General features: G+C 32.3%; 2 protein-coding genes across 2 annotated transcripts; both read left to right on the top strand.

The window, feature by feature from the left end:
* The first annotated feature begins 6,420 nt into the window (after positions 1-6,420).
* On the top strand, positions 6,421-11,523 carry LOC113874928 (alcohol dehydrogenase 1-like). The gene is made up of 10 exons (XM_027513230.1): positions 6,421-6,482; positions 7,336-7,472; positions 8,007-8,053; positions 9,395-9,720; positions 9,836-9,918; positions 10,223-10,298; positions 10,409-10,470; positions 10,618-10,713; positions 10,802-10,963; positions 11,203-11,523. The coding sequence occupies exons 1-10, from the start codon at positions 6,446-6,448 to the stop codon at positions 11,317-11,319; spliced, it is 1,143 nt and encodes a 380-aa protein (XP_027369031.1). The 5' UTR covers positions 6,421-6,445; the 3' UTR covers positions 11,320-11,523.
* A 3,599-nt stretch (positions 11,524-15,122) lies between these two features.
* Positions 15,123-16,940, top strand: LOC113874282. Its single transcript, XM_027512519.1, has 3 exons — positions 15,123-15,365; positions 15,497-16,354; positions 16,482-16,940. The coding sequence occupies exons 1-3, from the start codon at positions 15,123-15,125 to the stop codon at positions 16,938-16,940; spliced, it is 1,560 nt and encodes a 519-aa protein (XP_027368320.1).
* Positions 16,941-23,184: the final 6,244 nt, after the last annotated feature.

Raw genomic sequence — 23,184 nt, 5'->3', positions numbered from 1 at the left:
TGTCTTAAGCTCAATAATAGACGAAGCTTTATACATACGTCCTAATCAGTTTTGGTTCATTAAATCTATTATTTTCTTTGAAAAAAAAAACATTATTGTGTTTTGAATTTGAAAGAATGAAGACTTAGAAAAATCAAAATCATGTTTAATAAAACTTGATTTGATTTGAAAATGACTAGATATTAGTATTTTTTATTCAACAACGTTAGCTTTCCCGTATTCATTCATCTTTAATTTTTACTTTATGTAACCTTTTTATACACATCGAAAGAAACATTTACTTCTTTTACTGTCTTTCATTTTGATTATAGAAACGCGTGAGAGAGAGAAATTAATAAACAATATTTACACGTCAGTTTTACACCATTCTTATGTCACCACGTCCCTTTAAAATAAAACGAAGATAAACACATATTTCAACCCACATTCTTTAGAGCTTTTAATTGTTCCAACAGTAAAGTAGAAGGATGATAATATAATTTTATTTTCATCCAGATTCAATATGAAATATATTTACATGAACTACGGTCACATAATAAAAATAACACCATTTCTTATAAAATTAATTAAACAACAATTTATCACCTTACTAGTAATTATATTTCTCTCAATTAATTAAAAAGGTGAATGGACATAAAGAAGCGTTACTTATAGTGCCATGCTTTGTCGTTGTTGGTGGCCCATTGTTTTCATCATTTGAGTGGTGACTTTGCAATAGAAAGTAGAATCAAATCACTTGAAGGAGAAGCTCTTCGCCAAAAGCAGTTTCAAGCAATAGATTGATACAAATAGAACCATGAAAAACATCACTAAGTGTCCCACCTCTAATGGAAAAAAACAAATATACATTGACACATGAAAACTTGAATTAAAAAGACAAACAACACTTGGAGGGCCATCCTCTTTGCTTAGAACCTGTAAATTGGAAACACGTGGAGACCATGCAATGCAAGCTGAGGGTGGGTCCTAGCCCCTCTCACTTCATTTTTTTTATTTTATTTTAATTTTAGTGTAAAATAATGTAATCGTACAACTTTTCACAAATTTCAAGTTTAAGTATATTTTTAGTTTTTAATTTTTAAAGATAACATATTTAATTAAGGGAATAAAAATATTGAATCTAATAAATATGAATGAATACAACGACAAAATAAATCTAAGAGATTATAATTACATAACAAAAGTGTTGCCATTAAAACCATATTAAAACTTCAATTTAAACGATCATCGTTAATACGAAGACATTTTATGATATGTAACTTTACTATATTTTTATATTTATTTGTATTATTAAAAAAATTCTCAAATTATTACTTATTTTAAAATTATTGTTATAGTAAAATTTTGCTTGTCTAAAATCTCAGTTACTTATTTTATCATTTTTTTTTTCTAAATTTTTTGTAATTATCTTAACCAATTATTTAAAGTAATGATTAGAGGAATTAAGTACCAGCCCTTTTAAATTTTATCATCTTTATAAATAGGCACCTCAAAGATCAGTTTCACCATAAATAATTCTTAAAATTTATTCAGTTTAATTTTAAATTTTATTATCAATTTTCAAAAATAAAATAAAATGCAAAAATTAAATGAGACAAAATCAAATTTCAAAATTTTTATTTGTAAAGAGAAGTAAATTTGAGAAAGATGAATTATCTTATTTATTTCCTAATTAATCATATTTTTTAATAATTCCAAACATTTTAATTTATATTTGTTTGAAAGTTTACAGAAACTTTGAAATACTAGTTCAATGTAAGAGATATTTGTTCATTTATATTGATTTGTTTACACCCCTCTCCCTTATCTACGCTTTGGATCCATCTGAGTAGGACAGGCATAAATCATGTACACTGGAAAGTACTATCACTTGAAACTTGAAAGCTATCCTCTTGACTAAAACCAGTTAAACACACTTAGAAAACTACTGCAATACGTACTAAGCCTAATAATTCTGAAATGTCTACTGGAAAAAACACTAAAAGTCAAGCAATAAATAAATAAAATAGAATCAAACAAACAAACTCTTGATGTGCTCTTTGCTAAAACTAGTTATGAAACACCTACCAATTATGCCAGGATACACTTGGCTTCTTGGATATACCAAGGCTTCGCTGGAAATATTACAGAAAAAAATCTTAATTTTATTTTTTTAAAATTATAAGTACTGTCACATCCAATTTATTTATATGATTTTTTTAGAAATTTTAGGTGATTATTATATCTGAACTCAATTAACCTGTCTAATTATAAATAATTATTAGCCAATATGTTAAATTTGATTAATATTTGTTAATCGAAAAATAATAAATTATTTACTATATTTTATAATTTATTAGATGAAATAGTTCAAAATTAATTGGTTAAACATAAGTTATTAATTAAATTTTATTAAAAATTACAAAAAATTACGTGTATTTAGTTTTTTCTCATTTTTAAATTAATTTGTTTCTTTCATTTTTATAATTTTTAATAAAATTTAATAAAAATTAAAAGTGTTAAATTTTTAATATATATATATATAACTAACATATTGAAATAATTAGTCTATTGAAATTAAGAGAAATTTAAAATAATTTATCTCTCTTTGGCTTGTTTTAATACAACGCATATATAGCTTTTCTTATGGATATGCATTACAGGCATTTGGATGGACGTATGTAAAATTGAATTTCAATGATCGTATAAAATTTATTTTTCTATAAGTAGGTTTGAAATAATTTAATTTTTGGTTAAATATGAATTAAAAATATTTTTAACAAAATATTATTCGGATGATTTTACTCAGAATTAATGCTTAGTTGCTAAATTAGCATTAGATGAACATGTAGTGCATGTATTTTGTTTTTTATGCTTAAATATTTTCACACAAATCTTAGTTATTTTATATATCCTTAAACATTTCACTTGGCTACAGACAAGATGTCATGCAAATTTAGAGGGCGACACTTTGAAATGTTGGAGTGTTCGCGCGTGTCCCGACCTCTCACGGAGATCTGTGTAATTTTTTATTTTTTTATATATTTTTTGGGTTATTTATGTTATGTCATTTTGCTGCCACCTTGTTTCTCTCCCTTTGTTTCTGTCTGCTAACTCAGAAGAAGGTGTGAAATAAGACATGGATAAAATACTGAAAAGAAAATTATATATAATTTTTTTTATATTAATGTAAATTTAAAATTTTTTATACTTAATTTGAATTTTTTATTTAATTTATATTTAACAGATTATAATTTATCTAAATTAAATAAAAATCTTAAATCAAGTGTAAAAATTTTTAAACTTACATTATGTTCTTTCATATATATATATATATATAAACATATAACTTTAATATAAATATAAAATAAATATGTTTATTTATAATATTTTCCCCTTATTCCTCTTTCAACTTTTTTACGTAACTTGAATGAATTTTTTACTCTATTTAAATAAATATTTTCTTTATTCAAAGTCGTCTTCTTTTTTTTCACTTTATTAGCAATTTTTCTTTCAGTTTTTTTTATTCTGGCACAATTCTCTTTGTAGTAAAATTCATCAATTAGTTAGTAAAATTTTTCTTCAACTTATAAAAAGAATAATTTTCTTCAACTACTTCTCTTTATTTTTTCTCATCTTTGATAAGAATCTTACTATGATATTATCATTTATGAACTGTTCACTTTGATAGAATTGTTGGAAAGAAAGATGAGTCCTAAAACCGCACATAAAAAAATTAAAAAATATAAAACTAAATATAGTTTGATATCTCTTACTTATGAACTCTCAATATAATTTTATTATTTTGTCATTTTTTTATTAAATAAAATAACAAATTATCTCATTTATGATTTTTAGATGGACAAATTGATAGTATTTTGTTGTCACTTCATTTTTAATTTTTTTAATTTGAAACTTGAATAAATATTCTACTCTAATCCAACAAATTTTAGGCAATTTTATAAGATAGTCATGATAATTTCTTCTCAATTATATGTTTACCAAAATGAATCAATAAAAGTTAATTATCTAAAAACATTAGACACAAGTTAATGTGTGTTTGGGGTGAGGCAATTGTAAATTTATATTTTGATATGAATTACAAACATCAAATCACATTGGAAAGTTAAAGGCAAAAGAATAAAACTTCATACCTCAAATATGTTATACCTTATTTAACCTCCTCTTACTTGAATATTGAAGTGTTTTTTTTTTTACAACAATATTACACCTTGCTTGGAATTGTCTCACCACCATTTAAAGACAACTTCATCGAAACTGTACCTGCCTCCCACGTCAACTAGGTACTGGGACTGAAAAGTTTAAATGATTTTTTATAAAATTAATTTTACTTAAAAGCATGCTTAAAGTGATATGATTTATGTATGGATAATTGTTCTTGTAAAATTAGATTTGCAATAAAATTTAATATGTATAAGTTTTTGAAAGCTAACTTTTCAAAAGCTTGTTATGTAACATTTAACACAATTTATACCTATCACTTACCTTTATCTCATTTATAATTTTACCTTTTTAAACAAATTACATATAGATTTAAATCTTAAATTTCTATCCTCATTTAATTATAAGATTATATTAATATAATATAATATATTTTTTCAATTATTTATTACGTTTTCTCTAATTTTACCAAACGACTCTAATTCTATCTACTTGTAAAGTTACAAGTTTTTAGCTTTCAATTAATTTTACTAAATAAAGTCTTAGTATGTATCTGAGTGAGTATTTATATTTTTAAAAGATAAGTTTATCATTAAACTTAAAATAATTTTAAAATTTAATACAAAATTTATAATTTATTACATTAAGTTAAACATAAATTTTAAGAATTTAATTATGTTATAAAATTTTGTTAAACAAATTCTAATAAATTTTAACTTCAACTTTATGCAATTTAGTTTGTGTCGGAGTTTTTTTTTTAAGTACAAGTATAATTTTTCTTCGAGTTTCCAACTTGAGGTGAAACAATCTCGCATCACTTAATTCGGATGTTGCAATGCTGGAAGTTTTTACAGGAGTTTGTGTTTGTTATCTAACTTTTATCAACTTCGTTTTTATAAAATTAATTTTAGTTAAAAATAATTTTAAAATAAACCAAATTATGTTAAAATTTTTTGTCCAAACTTACTTAAACAGAATTAATTAATATTGTTCAGATAACTATGATCAAAAAATTTTAAGTATAGGTAATAAAAGTAAGAAAACTGAACGAAGGAAAAGATTATCTGAAAAGTATCATAATTTAAGAATAAAGTAAAAGAAAAGCAATTCAATTATTGTACGTTTCAGACCAAATTCAAGTTCAGCCTCAAATCAATTTTGAACGGACGCCTCAACTGAAAATAAAACAAAAGTAGAAAATTGCTTCAAGTTTTATAAATTGTCGGTAAATATGGTGAAGTGTCCACCCAAACATGCAATTAGCTGTTCATCTCTAACATTAATTAATTATTAACTTTTAATTATTTGTTTAACAATGAATGGTAATGTTTTAAATGAGGTAAAATAAATTGAAAGCATTTAAAATGTCAAATTTTCACAATTATGTGTTAAAAAGACAATAATACATTTATAATGATCATAGACCAAAATGGGATACTGATATTTTGTTTGCAATGATTTTAGCTTTTACTTTGTTTGGCAGCTCCATGATTGAATAGCCTACAGACTTTTTCCTCTGCTACTTACACAGCCATCTGTATGATTTGTATCTTTCACCTTCCCTTGTCGCCGTCCTTATTTTCCAGATTTTTATAGGATCCCACATCATAATTCTTAAGCTTGAAATTATTAAAACGTTGGAATGTAATTCTAGTAAACAAAATTAAATTAATTTTTTATTTATTTTATCATCTAGAAGGTGTCAAAAAAGAGAGTTTTAAAGTAGAAAATGTATGGATCCAACTCCTAATTTATTCATATCTTATTTTATATAAGACTTAATTCACACTTATTCTACCATAATATTTAATTCTTTTAAATATTATGATTCAAATCGTTATAACACTTAATTGATGAAATAAACAGAAGACTGAAAGATAAATTATACGGAAAGAAGATAAAAATATAAAAGTAAATTGTAACAGTTTCAAAAATTAATGTAAAATGAAATAAAATCTCATGACATATATTCTTATTTTTTATATTTTAAATGAATTAATTATATATTTTTTTAAATGGTAAAAGCAGTATTTACCATGGGAAAGAAAAGACAACGGTCCTTGCTAATTGGTATGAAGTAAATAAAGAGAATTGTCGATCGCAATACTTATCCAATTTGGATGACTTGCTGGGCCAACTTTTGTCGCTCTAATAATGCGCATCGCTCTCAACAGTGGTTTTCACGAACATACAATTCCAGATTTTCCACTATAAATAGTACATCCAACCTCAGAGGCAGAATCAACCCATCAACCTAATTGATTCTTCTTTGTCCATTGAAGCTATGTCTAGCACAGCTGGTCAAGTAATCAAATGCAGGGGTGAGCCATGCATGCATCATTCTCCATCTCTTCTTTCTTCAATGTGCTTCTTTTCCCTATTTTTCGATTTTCGTTTTTCTAACCTAACATATAATTATCACAAATTTATTAAATTCATCATCTAATTTTATTTATTTTATTTTATTCTTCTGACTTTTTTTAATTATCCTTTAAAGCTGAGTCTAAGAGCAATCGGAATGAAGTCAATGAGCTAACATTTTTCAGATGCACCCATTTTTTCTCCTCTTAATTAAGTTTTAAAAGTTAAATTAACATGACATATGGTATAATCTTATCAGATTTGTTTATGTCGCAAGACAAAATTCATTAAATAATGATATGTGACATATTCGTATAATTTTATTTCTGCTAAAAATAAAACTTAATTAAAAAAATAATTTATCTTTATAATAGGCGAAACAGATAATAACATAACAAAAAAACTCTAAACAAGAAATATGTTTTAAAAGATTATTATTTAAAAAATTATTTTTGAAAAATATTTAAAAAGTAAATCAGCTCATTATATATATCTCTTTCTTCTATCATTTTCTTATCTCTCCGCTTGCATACATCCAAGAGAATGTTCGAGTAACATATTTTATTATGTTATTATTTGTCTCTATTAAGCTTTCATGTTAATCTTTAACGTTAAAGTGAAATAAAACATAATTAACTTGGGAATTAAATAACTAGTTGACATATACAACATCAATAATAAACTGAAGCTATACTTAATCTGATTTGAGGTTCATTTAAGGAATTTTCAGTTTGATAATCATTGGCTGTGGCATGTGTAATTAAACTACAAAGTAAGTGATGAACTTAATTAGTTGTTTGGTGTAAAATGCAGCTGCGGTGGCATGGGAACCAGGGAAGCCACTGTCAATAGAAACGATAGAGGTGGCGCCACCGCAGAAAGGGGAAGTGCGTTTGAAGATCCTCTTCAACTCCCTTTGCCGTACCGATGTTTACTGGTGGGATGCCAAGGTAAAACACACTCATCAGTCTCTTCTGATCCAAAACAATGATAGCCAAAAAAAATGATTTTTCTCCTTCAGATGAAAAGATTATGATTAAAAGTGTGTTAAAATACATAATCACAGATAAACGATAGCAGTATAAATAATATTTGTTCAATTCTAACTGTTCTGCTATTTGAATCAGAAAAAAATAAATATTTATATGTTATTATAACTTTGAAATATTTTAATACATGGGCCTATCTTTCATGACCTGATTAGTTCAGAAACGCGGCACATCGACACATGCAAGCTTATCATTAGTAATTGGTAGGACACACTTTCAAAAGCATCTTTGACACCTGTCAACAGAAAGATTCTTCCTGATTAATTTTTTTTTATACGAAACATATATGATTTTCCATTTTTTGAAAATGAAAATATTTTACCTTTAAAATTAAAAAATAAGCATAAACTAAAACTTGTTATATGAATAATTTGTGAGATATGAATTGACTGTTGATGTTCTTGAGGCTCATGCTTTGTAGTTTTTCCATTTCAGGGCCAGAATCCACTGTTTCCTCGCATATTAGGCCATGAAGCTTCAGGGTATGTTACTTTTGGGGGAAACTATTTTTTAACTGGCAATTGATTAAACAATTTGTGCTAAAATAATTCAACTTTAAACCTTATTAGTTGGTTCAGTAAATTTATTAAGATAATGTTGACTTTTGCTTATCACGGTCCAAAGATAACCTAACAATATATTTTATTATTGTTAATATTGCAAGAGAAATTCATATATATTTGGATAAAAAGAATTTCTAACTGGATAACCATTCTATTATGACATCTTTGCCCTTAATGATTAAGGTGCTCGATCATATGATTCTTTCCTTCTCTTACGAATATTCGCAGATATTTCTTTTCCGTACGTACCATTTGCCTACAGTTTTTAGGCTTATGTATGTGTTTGGGAAAGATTATTTTTCCTCGTTATTGAAAAGAATATAAAAAGATATTAGTTTTTTTATAATAATTAAAAATAAGTAAAATTTTAAATTTTATGATTAAAAGTTACTGTATTAGCTTTTTTTGGTTAACTTTTTTCTTAATAGTTTATGATTTCAAATATAAAACTAATCATTACACATAATTTTATATTTTTTATGATTTTAATTTTTAAGTTTATACAATCCAAATATAATAAATTATTTTCTACTTTCTCTTATATTCATTTTGTTTTTGACAGATTTTGTTGGATTGAATTTCATCGGGCTTAATTAAGTTTTTTAAATTTCACAATTTTTATGTAGTCTCTTATTTTATTTTTTAATAAGTTTTTTTTTATAATATTATATATATATATATACACACACACACCAAATAGTCCCTTCGTGATTTTTATTTTCCATTTAATTCTTTTAAATATTATAAAATTTCCATTTGGTCCTTATAAATATTACAGATTTTTCATTTAGTCATCCAAAATAAGAGACTAAATAGAAAAATTAACAGAATGGATCATCTTATAGCAAAAAAATATTTTATGAAAAACTTATCTAAAAAAATTAAGAATTTTTAAGGAACTAAACTTAATAAAGTCAGTTTCATTGATATAAAATGTTTGACAATTAATGAATCAAAGCAAGAGTTAGATTAAAAAAATTAAAAGGAACTAAAAAAGAACTTGGTCCATCATGCTAACAAGTATATCTTTATGAAATTAAAAGTAAAAAAAATAAATTATATTACTATTGTATTTCTATAACGATTTTCAATGCACCCAAAACATGTTTTTTTAATAAAGTTTAAATTATCAATTCCTTAAACTGTATGTTTAAAGCACTTATCAGCAAGACCTTATTCAATTGTTGCAAATTTTTTGCTTGTGCTTTCATAAGCAACTGCTGACACATTTAATTGTAATGACCATAATAAATGAACTAGGATTGTGGAGAGCGTAGGCGAGGGTGTGACAACTCTCAAACCAGGTGACCATGCCCTCCCAATATTCACTGGGGAGTGTGGTGAATGCAAGTATTGCAAATCAGAGGAAAGCAATTTGTGTGAGCTTTTAAGGATCAACACGGACAGAGGAGTTATGCTCAGTGATGGCAAAACAAGGTTTTCCAAAAATGGACAACCCATATACCACTTTGTGGGAACATCTACATTCAGTGAATACACTGTTCTTCATGCTGGATGTGTTGCCAAGATCAACCCTGCTGCCCCACTCGACAAAGTTTGTGTTGTTAGTTGTGGATTTTGCACAGGTTTGTGTCATCCACATCCAATTTTCAAAGACATAATGCTTTAAAAAGTTGCAAATAATCTTTATGATTTTTTAAAAATAAATGTATATAAATCATTTTTTTCATATACATGTAGGTTTTGGTGCTACTGTAAATGTTGCAAAACCAAAGCCTAATAATACTGTTGCTGTCTTTGGATTGGGAGCTGTTGGTCTTGCTGTACGTTATTCCTCTCTCCTTTTTTATTCAATAAACCAAAAGAATAACAGTGAATTTAGATTAACTTTTCAATATGCACTTAATAGAATATAAAATAAAATAAACCATTTTTTCAGGGTAAAATTAAATTAATGTACCTTAATTTTTTATTTAATTTCTCTATAATTTAAGTCCATATATGAGATAAGTTAAATTGATTTTGTTTATTAATTCTTATTTTTTTCTCGTACAAGTATTTAATAAAAAATTTATGCAAATTCATTCTATAATAACTAAAGCTCTAGACTTGTGATCTGCATTTTAGGCCGCGGAAGGTGCACGGGTTTCTGGTGCATCTAGAATCATCGGTGTTGATTTACTTCCTAACAGATTTGAACAAGGTAGGTTTAATTACTATTCAGATTTTAGAGATTCAATGGCTAACTACATTGCTATATGTTTCTTTTGTTTGGTATTTATTGAAAATTTCTATTACATTGTTCTTGGTCAGCCAAAAAATTTGGAGTCACTGATTTTGTGAACCCGAAAGATTATAACAAACCAGTACAAGAGGTTAGTTCATATTTCGTAGACTATTTACCAAAGTTTAATTTTTATGTGCTCACAAATATTATTTAATTTAAAAAAATTTATTTAATTAATGGCAAGTGAATTAATGCTCTATTGTATTGACGTGTGACATTTTTTAATTGGTGGAAGGTCATTGCTGAAATGACTGATGGAGGGGTAGATCGTGCTATTGAATGCACTGGAAGCATCCAAGCTTCGATTTCAGCATTTGAATGTGTTCATGATGTACTTTCCCAAAATCTTATCCTTATTATACTAACTAGATCAGCATGCAATTCATCTTATTATTTGAACTTCAAATGCTTCTCTTCAGGGTTGGGGTACTGCTGTACTTGTTAGTGTGCCAAAGAAGGATGTAGAATTCAAAACTCATCCTATGAAATTCATGGAAGGGAGAACTCTAAAGGGTACCTTCTATGGTCACTTCAAACCCCGCAGTGATATTCCTTCTGTTGTGGAGAAGTACCTAAAACAGGTGATCACAGAGCCAGATATATTGATAAAACAGGTCTATTTAGAAGAGTTTATGAAAAGTTTATAAAAAAATTATAATTTTTATAGTTGTCCTAACTATTTAATAAACTTTTTCATAACTTCTCAAAATTAACCATTTTCAACTTATATAAATAAGTTTAATATCAAATTTATGATATAAACTTTGTATGCCACCCAAATGCACATTCAGTGTGTTTAATTTTTCCTTAAATAATGCAGGAGCTGGAACTGGACAAATTTATCACTCACTCGGTTCCATTCTCAGAGATCAATAAAGCATTTGATTTAATGCTGAAAGGGGAAGGAATAAGGTGCCTCATCCGCATGGAAGAGTAAATGAAAAACAACAATAATGTTCTCTGTCGTGAGAACTGAGAAGAGTGTTTGTGTGTAATGTGAAATGGGCAATGAAGAATAAAATTGGCATGTAATTCGGTTATTGGATTCGTGCTTTATGAGTGTGTAAAGAGGTAAGGGGGTGATGACTTTCTTGCTCATTGTTGTGGTTTTGTGACTTCTGAGACAAATGTTGTCCTGTAACTTTGTTGTCAGCAATATATGCATATTATCTCTCACTCTTTGTCATTTCATCTTTATTACCACCGATTTTTGTTTTTATATTTTAATTGTGACAAGTACTAATCAATATTCTTAGAATATTAGTAAAAAAAAATTTAAAAGAAAAAATTTATTATTTTATTACGAATACACTCTCGTTATAAGCTAATGTCTTGTTATTTTTAATTTTAATTTCTTAGCTTAATTAATAAAACATTTGTTTACTTCCTACTATACTTACCATATTTATTATTTTATTTTTCTTTTCAATTTCTCTCTTTCTATTAATCTATAGGCATGCTTTTACGGTGTTAAAAAAGACTTGTTTTTTTCATTATGTTCTCCAACTTGGATTTGATATCACATAAGAAACAAAATAACCGACATATTAAATATGATATAAAAATAAATAATTATAAAATGTTAAAATATCTTTGATAAATTTACAAATAAAATATATAATTAATTCAATAAAAATATTAATTTAAAATTCCTATAAAAATGTGATTGCATGAAAAGAAAATAAAATATACGTATTAAACTCATTTCATTGATATAAATGAACATTACAAAATTTTTTCTACAAATATTTTGATTCGTGTGAGATGAAATGAGCTGAAGAGTGAAGCCCAGATAAAGAAAACAAAACTAAGATTTGAAAATTACATCATGTAATAACCAATTGGCTAATTGAGGTGGGGAAACTCAATTATGTAAATATCAAAACAACTTCTAAGATTCTAATAAGCTAAACAGCCTACACATGGGTCCTTCCATGCAAAATGTAGGTGAACAAAATGTCACTCTTATCTAACCAACAAAAAGAAAATTTGTAAATATTACTCTAAATGCGAATATTTTTACCCAAATGTGAGAAATATGTATGTAGTCATTGTTCTGAGTAATTTTTATATATATAAATTAATAAATTTTTGACTTATGTTTTAACGATATTACATCACCTTAGTAGTAGTTTGCTTTATAAGTCTTTTTTTTTTTCATTCTAACTCTTATAATTAGACCGGTTTGGTTGTAGGAAACAATTTTTAAAAATAGTTTTTATTTTTAAATTTTTAAGATTTAAAAAATGTGTTTGGTTTGATTTTTTATTTTTAAAAATAAAAATATTAAAAATATGTTTGGTTTGACTATTTTTTACAACAGGTTTATTTATTTTTTATATAAAATTTAAAATTGACCATTAAGGTTTTGTTAATAAATAATTTTTATTATAAAAATCTTACAATATATATATCCTTACTTCTGTTAATTTTATTATACTGTTTATTTAACAAATTTAAATATTATTACTATTGCATCTTAAGACTTAAAAATAATAAAAACATTAAATAAACATAACTATAATTTAGACTATGGGTGATGATTTTCTTAATATAAATTTATTAATCTAAAAAAAGTTAAAGAGTATACACTTTTCTCAATTCAGTTTTATTTAATTATAAATATTTTAATAATATATACGTACTTTTACCTCTTAGCATCCTAAACACGATTTTAACATAACTCATAAAACTTACCTCTTAGCGTCCTAAACACGATTTTAACCTTCAATCTAGCTCCCAAACGATTTTTGAGGTAATTTAATTGGTAAAAATGGGTTAGGAATCGAGAGAATAGAGAGGGCTCAAAGGGAGAAGTGGGAAATAAAATTTTCAAATCTTAAATCCCTCAAATACCTTATGAGTTGTGATATTTTTCGCTACAACAAAAAATTCAGATGAATTTATACTCTGATTTCTGTAGAATTTCACTACAGTGAGACTACACCCAAAAATGTACCTTTCTTTGTTGTTCTTTTGTGCCCTTTGTCTAAGACCTTCTCGCTACCAAAGTTTATTAAAGAAAGCATTAAAAAAAACTTTTAAAAAATAATCTTCAAAACCAGATTTGGATTCAGGAGTCATTTACGCGTATGAAAGGTATACAACGTCTGTTGATTAAAACGATTATCTTCTAATTAATCATGCAAAATTTATTTTAACTTTAAAATATTCATTTCACTCTAAAATAAAATAATTAATATATTTTATTATTTTCAAATTTATCTTTATCTTTTAGTTTTATTTCTAATTTTTGTAATTTTAAAAGGTTTTAATTTTATATATTTTCATAAATAAAGTTAGAAAAGAGAGAGAGCAATATAGAGAAAAAGAGAGAATTTAATTTCATTTCACATCATCCTCAATATAAATGAGACACTTATTTGTAGGCCTAAATCTAGACCAAAGAATCTTATCTCTTTGAATGTGAATTAAACAAAATGGTTAAATTACAATGTGAGGAGTTATGAAAATAGACATTAACTCATATAATAATTCATAACACAATGTGTAATTTTTTTAATCTTTCAAACAACAAAAAAATATTATGTTATGTTATATTTTTTCTTCAATTATAGTTTACGTATTAACCCATACAAGTATTATACTTAAGTAATTTTAATATTATTTCAATTTTTCATGTGCTAGCAAAAGGAGTAAAATTTAAACTTGCGCTTTAAATCATCACAAATTTTACGAAAGTATATTTTAAAATTCAAAAACATATTCGATTGTTGGTCTCGATTACTTTTTTGGTTGTGAATATTTTTCCATAACAATATAATTAAAACTTTTGAGGAAAATTATATTTACTAATTTCATGTTTTGATTGATAAAATATTTTCAAAAATTTAAATTAATACTCCTTATTTTTCTTTGTATTTAGTTTGTTACATATACGTCCTGTTATTTATTTGTGGATAATTTATTTTTTATGATAGAAGTTTTTTTACATAAATTAAAACTCTTAATTGTAAAACTCATGAAAGATCATCGAGCAATGATAATATTTTTACTTGTTTTACTGAATGAGAAAGAAATAAATAAAAATGAAAGATAAAATTAAAGTGAAGAAGAAAAAATAAATTAGTTGAAAGTAAAATAAAAAAAGAATAAAATAGAAAAAATAATGTATATGTACTGGATAAAGATCAACTCGGTCCTACTTGTAGGAAAAAGAAACTAAGTACCTATTTGGCATAATAGGTCGGATATCCCTCGTCAGGATTAAAAGGTAATTAACCCAATTACGGGTAATAATCAAGATATTATTTACTTTAAATAAAGGGCTAAAATGAAGACAGGCTCGACAGGCCTATTGGCCCATTACAGTGCCTATATAAGGAAGGTAAAAGTACAGGTAAAGAGTTGACTTTTCATTATTAAATAGCATTTATTACTCAGAACCGAATCCTGATTTCAGCATCAGAGTGCCTTTTGCAGGTACCCTCTCACGTCAGCAACGGTTAGAGAAACGTCAACACGTCAGAGCAGAGACTTGACGACCCGTGTTACCTTAACAGGAATATTTTGGCGCCCACTGTGGGGCACGATTAGCCTCATTTTTCAGAATTAAACATGGTACTAACGAGAAACCAGTAGGAAGGACATGTTCAACAGGGAGGAACCTCTCAGCAACAGTTGGAGAATGTTACACCAGATGAACCGACACCTGAAGTATTGATGCAAGGAGGGACCGATGAGAGCCTTTTAGCTTTACTAAGATAGCTCAAAGCAACAATGGCAGAGATGAAAAGGGAGAGAGAGAAGGATGCACTAGAGCTCTCGACTCTGAGAAGGGAAAATGCTACCTTGAGAGGAGAGATCAGAACACACATCCCTTCCCAAAATACACCTATCATCCAGGATCAGGGGGAATCCTCGGCGCTGCAAGAGAAATCAAAACAGGTTTATCAATCTGAAGCTAAAAATGACCGAGACGATCTCGTAAGCCGAAGCCCATTTGTTCACCATATACTGGAGGTTAAGCTGCCTAATAATTAGAGAGGCTTAACAATAGATAAATATGATGGCACATCGGACCCTGGGAAACATTTGGATGTCTTTACAACCCAAGTCAGTCTGTACACCAAGAATGATTCTTTATGGTGTAGGATTTTTCCCACCTCACTCCGAGGGCCTGCACTCAGTTGGTTCACCCGACTCCCCTTTCATCTATCGACTCTTTTGTAACACTCGCAAGACGATTCAACTTGCAGTTCGCCACAAGCCGACCTCATCCCTTAACATCCTTGGCGCTGGTCAACATTCGCCAAGAAAAGGGAGAGTCACTTAGAGCGTTCATGGAACGCTTTGGCAAAGTGACCCTTTCGATCTATAACTTGGAGCCAGCAGTGGCCATGCACCACCTCACAACGGCCTTAAAGCCAGGACCTTTCGTTAATAGCATCTGTGAAAAACCACCTGTCGACCTAGACAAGTTAAGAAGTCAGGCTGCAAAGTATATGCAGATGGAAGAATTGTCCAAGTACCAAAACCGGATACGGATGGACCAAGGGTCCAATTCAAAAAATACAGACAGGAGAGAAGCTTTCAAGGCTAGGCAGAGAAATAAGAGAAGAAATGAACTTGAAAGGCCACCCCAAGGACCTAAGTATCCTTCCTACACTACGCTCAACACTAATCGGTCCAGAGTACTTGATCAGGCATTAGCCACAGAAATATTGAGAATGCCTAAACGCGCCAACACCCCTCCTCGGGCAGATAAAAGCAAGTCTTGCCGATATCATCAGAACAGGGGTCACACCACTAAGGAGTGTACAACGCTAAAAGATAAGATTGAAGAATTAATCAAGGAAGGATATTTAAAAGATTTTGTACAGACAAATCCCATCGGTCAAATTAAGAGAGGAAGAGATCAATACCCTGAACCGCTGAGGAGATCCAATGACAAAAGATTCGAACAACAGAGGAGTAGGTCCAGGGAACCCCAGCTAGAAGATACGATGAACGTGAGAAGTATCCTAAAAGGATCATTAATACCATAGCTGGAGGGTTTGCAGGTGGAGGACCCACTCATTCGGCCAGGAAGAGGCATCTCAGGCAGGTTTGTTCTGTCAATAATGTTTCATTAGGCAGCAGAATCCGGATCCCCCTATTACATTCACTGACGATGACTTTCAAGGAGTCGATTCCGTGCAGGACGATCCCATGGTCATTAGTGTAGATATTCTTAATTGCACCGTCCAGAAAACACTAATTGATCAGGGGAGCTCGGCTGACATCCTGTATTGGAATACGTTTAAGCAATTAGGCATCCCAAAAGAAGAGCTCAGAGAATATCATGAATCGTTGGTTGGTTTTTCTGGAGAAAGAGTGAAAACTCGGGGCTGCATTGACCTGTATACCTCGTTTGGATCAGAGCACGAGGGAAAGCGAGTAAAAGTCACTTATCTTGTGGTGCATGCGAATACCTTCTATAATATACTACTCGGCAGACCATCCCTAAATAAGTTGAAGGCTATAGTATCCACTCCACACTTGGCCATGAAGTTTCCATCTGAAAGAGGCCGAATCGTTACAGTTCATGCTGATTAGAAGACAGCTAGAGAATGTTATTTTGCAAGTCTACGTCTTAAGCCTTTCCATGGGGGCAGCCGAGATGTCAACATTGTATCCCCTCGGCTGGGAGAGGAATTGGATGTGGAACTGGATCCTAGAACGAATGAGGGGTGTCAGGTTGAACCCAATGAAAATAAGTAGCCTTTCCAACTTAGATCAAAACCGGAGCAAGTAACTTATTTAGGGGTCAGGTTGAATGTACAAGAAAAGCAGGTTTTTCAGGAAATATTGCTGAATAACACCAATTTGTTTGCTTGGTCAGCTTCAGACATGCCTGGCATCGATCCGGCATTTCTATGTCACCACTTATCGGTTTATAAGGGGGCCAAACCGATAGCTCAGAAGAAAAGGAAGATTGGCGGTGATAGAGCAAAGGCAGTAGAAGAAGAAATGGGTAAGCTGCTACAGGCCCGCTTTATCCGAGAAGTCAGGTATTCAACATGGTTAGCCAACGTGGTCATAGTTAAAAAAGCCCATGGTAAATGGCGAATGTGCACAGACTTCACAGACCTCAACAAAGCATGCCCAAAGGACGTATACCCCCTACCAAACATTGATACCCTGGTTGATGGCGCAGCTCATCACAGGATACTAAGCTTTTTGGATGCTTATTCTGGATACAATCAAATACGTATGTATCCCCCAGATGAGGAGAAAACGACATTCATCACAAATTCAGCAAATTTTTGCTACCATGTAATGCCATTCGGTTTAAAGAATGCAGGGGCGACATACCAGAGACTCATGAATAAAATTTTTGAGAAACAAGTGAGTAAATGAATGGAGGTGTATGTGGATGACATGGTGGTTAAATCCCTCGCATTGAAGCAACATCTCAACCATTTGGAGGAGTTATTCGGCAAAGCCAGGAAGCATAGTATGAGGTTCAATCCCGAAAAATGCACATTTGGTGTAGCCAGCGGTAAATTCTTGGGTTTCATGTTATCCGAAAGGGGGATTGAGGCAAACTCTAATAAATGTAAAGCCACCATCGAAATGACCAGCCCTCAGAATGTCAAGGAGGTTCAACGACTGGCCGGGCGGATTGCAGCCCTCGCTAGATTCTTGCCAATAATGGTAGAGAGGTCTCGGCCTTTCATTGAATTATTAAAGAAATCCCAAAAATTCGCTTGGTCCAATGAATGTGAGGTCGCCTTCGTCCAATACAAGCATATGCTAGCAGCATCACCTGTGTTAACAAAACTGAAACCTGATCAGGACATGATTGTTTATTTGGCTGTATCAGATAACGCCATCAGTTCAGTTTTACTTCAAGAAATACCTGAACCGGCTCATGTATACTTCGTCAGCAGAACACTCTAAGGTCCCGAATCTCGGTATCAATTAATGGAGAAAGTGGTGCTTGCCCTAATCCAAACAACTCATCGGTTAAGACATTACTTTTAGAGTCATCGAATGGTGGTACAGACAGATTGTCTAATATCTAAAATTTTAAGAAAACCTGAGTTGGCTGGTCGGTTGGTAGCATGGGCAATAGAATTATCCCAATTTGATATACACTTTGAAAGCCGACGCCTCCTTAAAGCTCAAGTACTTGTCGACTTTGTCAATGAATTCACGGCTCAACCACACACCAGTGGGGATATGTGAAACTTGCATGTTGATGGATCATCAAACCGATCCCGTAGTGGAGCAGGAATTATACTCGAAGGCCCGAACACCGTAACAATTGAACAATCCATTCGGTTTGGATTCAAAGCTTCTAATAATCAAGCTGAGTACGAAGCCCTCCTAGCCAGCCTCAGATTGGCAAGGGATGTGGGAGTAAAACGTGTCACTTGTTGTAGTGATTCAAAGATAGTGGCCGAACAGGTCAATGGAACATATCAGGTAAAAGACTCGGTCATGCTCCAATATTACCAAGAATTTAAAAATATAGTAGCTGAATTTGACAAAGTAGGAGTTCGATACATCCCGAGAGCAATGAATGAACAAGCTGATAAGCTTGCTAAGTTGGCCAGCCAAAGAAAACCTGGTCAATTACAAAGCGTAATTCACCAGGAAATCCTTAAACTGAGCATAGCTAAACAAGAGTACCTGGATGTAGAAAATGTGCCTCACAATTGGATGACCCCCATTATCCAATACCTTACTAATAGCAGCCTGCCAAATAATCCAGACTCGGCCAAGAAAATAAGAATGCATGCAGCTAAATACCTCCTTCTCGGCAAAGACTTGTACAGAAGAGGGATTTCAACACCTATGCTTAAATGCCTTGACGACGACCAAGCAAACTATGTCATGAGGGAGATTCACGAAGGAATCTGTGGTACCCATTATGGTGGACGAACCATGGCGGCAAAAATACTCAGAGCTGGGTACTATTGGCCAACACTCTCCCAAGATTGCCATTTGTTTGTAAAGAAATGTATTCCTTGTCAACAACACGGTCCACAATTACATCAACATGCCGACACCCTCCGCCCTATTAGCTCTCCTTGGCCCTTCGCCATTTGGGGTATGGACCTCCTCGGTCCTTTCCCCTTAGCAAAAGGGCAGTGTAAATTCCTAATTGTCGCTGTGGATTACTTTACCAAATGGATTGAGGTCAAACCCCTTGCCACCATCACGGCCAATAATGTACATAAATTTACTTGGAAAAATATCATCACACGTTTCGGTCTCCCTCATGCGTTAATAACAGACAACGGATTGCAATTCACAGATCGGCGATTCAATAAATTTTTGGAAGGGCTTCATATCAAGCACAGGGTTACGTCTGTCGAGCACCTTCAGACTAATGGTCAAGCTGAGGCCGCAAACAAAGTAATTTTGCATGAATTAAAAAGAAGATTGGGTTCGGCAAAAATAGAATGGGTAGAGAAGCTGCCCAAGGTGTTATGGGCTTATCGGTGCACACCGCAAACCACAACAAAGGAAACTCCTTTTCGGCTTACCTATGGTATTGATGCCATGGTGCTGGTAGAGATTGGAGAACCTTCATATCGAAGGGAAAGTTTCAAGGAATCGGCTAATGAGGAGGCTCTGGCCGTCAACCTGAACTTAATAGATGAGATGTGTGACGAAGCAACCATTATGACTGAGGCGAGCAGAAGAATGCTGGCTAGAAAATTTAACTCCAAAATCAATCCACAACAATTTTATGAAAATGACTTAGTATGGCGAGTAACTAGAGATGCACGCAGGGATTGGCGAGAAAGGAAGTTGGCAGCTAATTGGGAAGGCCCCTTTCGGGTAGCGACAAGATTAGACAATGGAGCATACAAGTTAGAAACATTAGAAGGAAAACTAATACTGAGGACCTGGAATGTTACACACTTAAAGTATTATTACAGTTAAAAGCTTGTAATTTATAATCGGTGTACTATTTTCCTTCCCCAAGTTTTATCCTCTTAAAAGAAAGTGAAAAGGAGTTTTCCTAGGAAAGTTTTTAATGAGGCACCTCATCAATAAAATACTTCTTCTCAGCTATACGATTTTTTATGAATCAGTATTTCTTTCAAGTACTTCATTTGGATTAACTTAATTCCCTCCCGAGTACCCCTACTCGGCCAAGGATGAATCATTTAAATTCCCTCCCAAGTGTTTACTTGACCAAGGTTGAATTAAATTCCCTTCCGAGTACCCCTACTCGACCAATGATGAATCATTTAAATTTCCTCCCAAGTATTTCTACTTGGCTAAGGTCAAATTAATTTAATCCCTCCCGAGTACCCCTACTCGGCCAAGGATGAATCATTATTTAAATTCCCTCCCAAGTGTTTACTTGGCCAAGGTTGAATTAATTTAATTCCCTCCCGAGTACCCCTACTCGGCCAAGGATGAATCATTTAAATTCCCTCCTAAGTGTTTACTTGGCCAAGGTTGACTTAATTTAATTTCCTCCCGAGTACCCCTACTTGGCCAAGGATGAATCATTTAAATTCCCTTCTAAGTATTTCTACTTGGCTAAGGTCGAATTAATTTAATCCCTCCTGAGGTCAAGGTTGAATTATTATTAAAATTCCGTCCCAAGTATTTCTACTTGGCCAAGGTCGAATTAATTAAATCACCTCCCGAGTACCCTATTCGGTTAAGGTTGAATCGCTATTAAAATTTACTCATATTTTTTACTTCGCTAAAGATGAATTAGTTAAATTCCCTCCCGCGTACCCCTACCGGTCAAGGTTAAATTGCTTATGCCCAAGTTTTCAATACAAAGTACAAGAGAAGGAGAAAAAAGAGATTCTATTTCAAAATTAATGGCTATAAAATTTGAGCACTAATGGCTCATGAATACAAAGAAAACAAATCTAATTTTCTTCCCCTTCCTCAACATCAGGACCGGCTACCTCGGGATTAGCAGCATTTTCATCAGTGGTAATTTGTCTTGGGGCTTCGGCGTCAGGCTCCACATCATCATCAACCTCGTTGTAAGGAATAAACCTGCCGCCAAAGAAGTCCTTCGTGATGTCAAAATGGAAATCGGCTGGAACCTGGCAGAATCCATGGCATTGGCGAATAGCATGGTTAAAACTGGACTCATGTTCATAAGCCACTTGCTGAGAATACTTCTCGGCAAAGGTTTTCATCTCAGTTTCAGCCTTTTTCTTTTCAAATGCCAAGGCTTCCTCCATCTCGATAGATTTGGCCCGTAGGGCCTCCTCCATTTGACAAGACTTCACCCTTAACACCTCCATTTCCTCCTCCTTGACCCTCAAAGACTCCTCAGCTGCTTGAACCCGGTCTTCCACTATCCGGAAGTGCTCTTTATATTGATTAACCTGACCCTGTAGGGATTGAATGGTCTCGTTAAGATTGGCTTGAATTTCTCTGCTCTCTGCCAAAGCTTCTTCAGAAGCCGAATAGGCAGTTTTTAACTTCTTAACTTCAAGAATTGGATCCACAACTAGCTTTCAGAGCATCGCTGTTGATCGTATATGAAGTTCTGCATAGCAGCGCCAGAGCGATTCATGGTCTATGTTGTTGACTAGCTCTTTCCTCGAATCAGACAACAAGTTGGGAGCAGCCAGCCGGCTGGTATGAGTTCCAGTTGTCAGGAAGCCCTCGGCAAGCATTTCTAGAGGAATTACAGGGTTGGAGGAACTGCTTCCCCCCTCGGTAGCCGCGACTCGGGTTTGCTTGCGCATCCCCTCTACACTGCTCGGCCCACCCGAATGGGCATGTTTTCTCTTTCTCTCCCTCTCGGGCTCTTTGCCTTTGCCCTTGTCCATGCGTTTGTTGGATTGACCTTCAGCAAGAACAAGGTCTCGGGGAGGAGGGCGAGGCTCTGGTACTTCAGGAAGTTGATCGATTTGAGGATGATGATGTTCCTCAACTGGTGTCTCTTCTGGTATTCTTTGCTTCATAGTACGACGGAAGGTCGGTACATCAACACCGCGCTGAGCCATTAAGCCTGCATTAAAAATAACAAGTCAAATCAATACAACTTGATTCGAAATATAAAAATGAGATGATACATACCCTCCATATCCCACCGAGGATGCGGGGACTTGAGCATGAGGATTACGTGTCGGGCAGGTAGTTCTCGGGGAAGGGACTTCAAAAATTCTAAATCCGACAACTCCCTAGCCGATAACATGTCCTCGGGGCATATGTCGTATTGGCGAGGCGCCCGAGTCCAGTAAAAAGGGAAGAGAGGATTATTCTCGCTATCAAAAAAATAATTTCTACCTACAGGGTCCACGGTCACCTTGAAGTAACCGGTCTTGAAACCCTTAAAAGACAAAGCATATGGTTTAAACAAAGGCAACTCGGGTTGCCTTATTAGAGACACCCACCTTGCTAAGTCAGATGGGCGTGTACAAAAGAGATGAAGAAATAGGCCTACACTAGGTTCTATATAATGGAATTTACAAAGTATCCTAAAGGCCTGTATCGCCGCCCACCCGTTCGGTGCAGTTGTGTCGGCGCTACATTCAAAACCCTTAAAACTCCCATTTGGAAGTCATCAAAGGGTAGCTTGATACCTAACTCTCTAAACATGTATTCATACATAAAGAAGGTGTCGGCCATTCCAACACCCCCTAGGAAAACAAAGTCAGGGTTCTCGGTTTCGTCCCTTTGGCAGGGATTGAGGTGTATTGGATACGGATCAGACACCTCCCACAAAGAAATATCACAATTATCTACAAAGAGTTGAAGACTTTTATTTATTCTAAAACGAGAAAAGTACGGGGCCACTTCACCGTGCACCCACTCATATCTAGGTATCGTACAGGAGGGAAACACCTGTCTT

The sequence above is a fragment of the Abrus precatorius genome, unplaced genomic scaffold (assembly GCF_003935025.1).
Source record: "Abrus precatorius isolate BTA unplaced genomic scaffold, Abrus_2018 Scaffold8, whole genome shotgun sequence".
NCBI classification, from domain to species: Eukaryota; Viridiplantae; Streptophyta; class Magnoliopsida; order Fabales; family Fabaceae; genus Abrus; species Abrus precatorius.
Note: the sequence above shows the minus strand (reverse complement) of the source record. Positions and strands in the feature narration are given on the sequence as shown.

What these genes read in the sequence shown, in the direction of transcription:
- LOC113874928 (XM_027513230.1), top strand. Translation starts at nt 6,446, where the DNA reads ATGTCTAGCACAGCTGGTCAAGTAATCAAATGCAGGG. An exon ending in TAGTTGTGGATTTTGCACAG is followed by an intron (nt 9,721 to 9,835) that starts GTTTGTGTCATC and finishes ATATACATGTAG; the next exon opens with GTTTTGGTGCTACTGTAAAT. An exon ending in CATTTGAATGTGTTCATGAT is followed by an intron (nt 10,714 to 10,801) that starts GTACTTTCCCAA and finishes GCTTCTCTTCAG; the next exon opens with GGTTGGGGTACTGCTGTACT.
- LOC113874282 (XM_027512519.1), top strand. Translation starts at nt 15,123, where the DNA reads ATGGCAGAGATGAAAAGGGAGAGAGAGAAGGATGCACTAGAGCTCTCG. An exon ending in TTGTTCACCATATACTGGAG is followed by an intron (nt 15,366 to 15,496) that starts GTTAAGCTGCCT and finishes TTTATGGTGTAG; the next exon opens with GATTTTTCCCACCTCACTCC. An exon ending in AGCTAGAAGATACGATGAAC is followed by an intron (nt 16,355 to 16,481) that starts GTGAGAAGTATC and finishes TTCATTAGGCAG; the next exon opens with CAGAATCCGGATCCCCCTAT.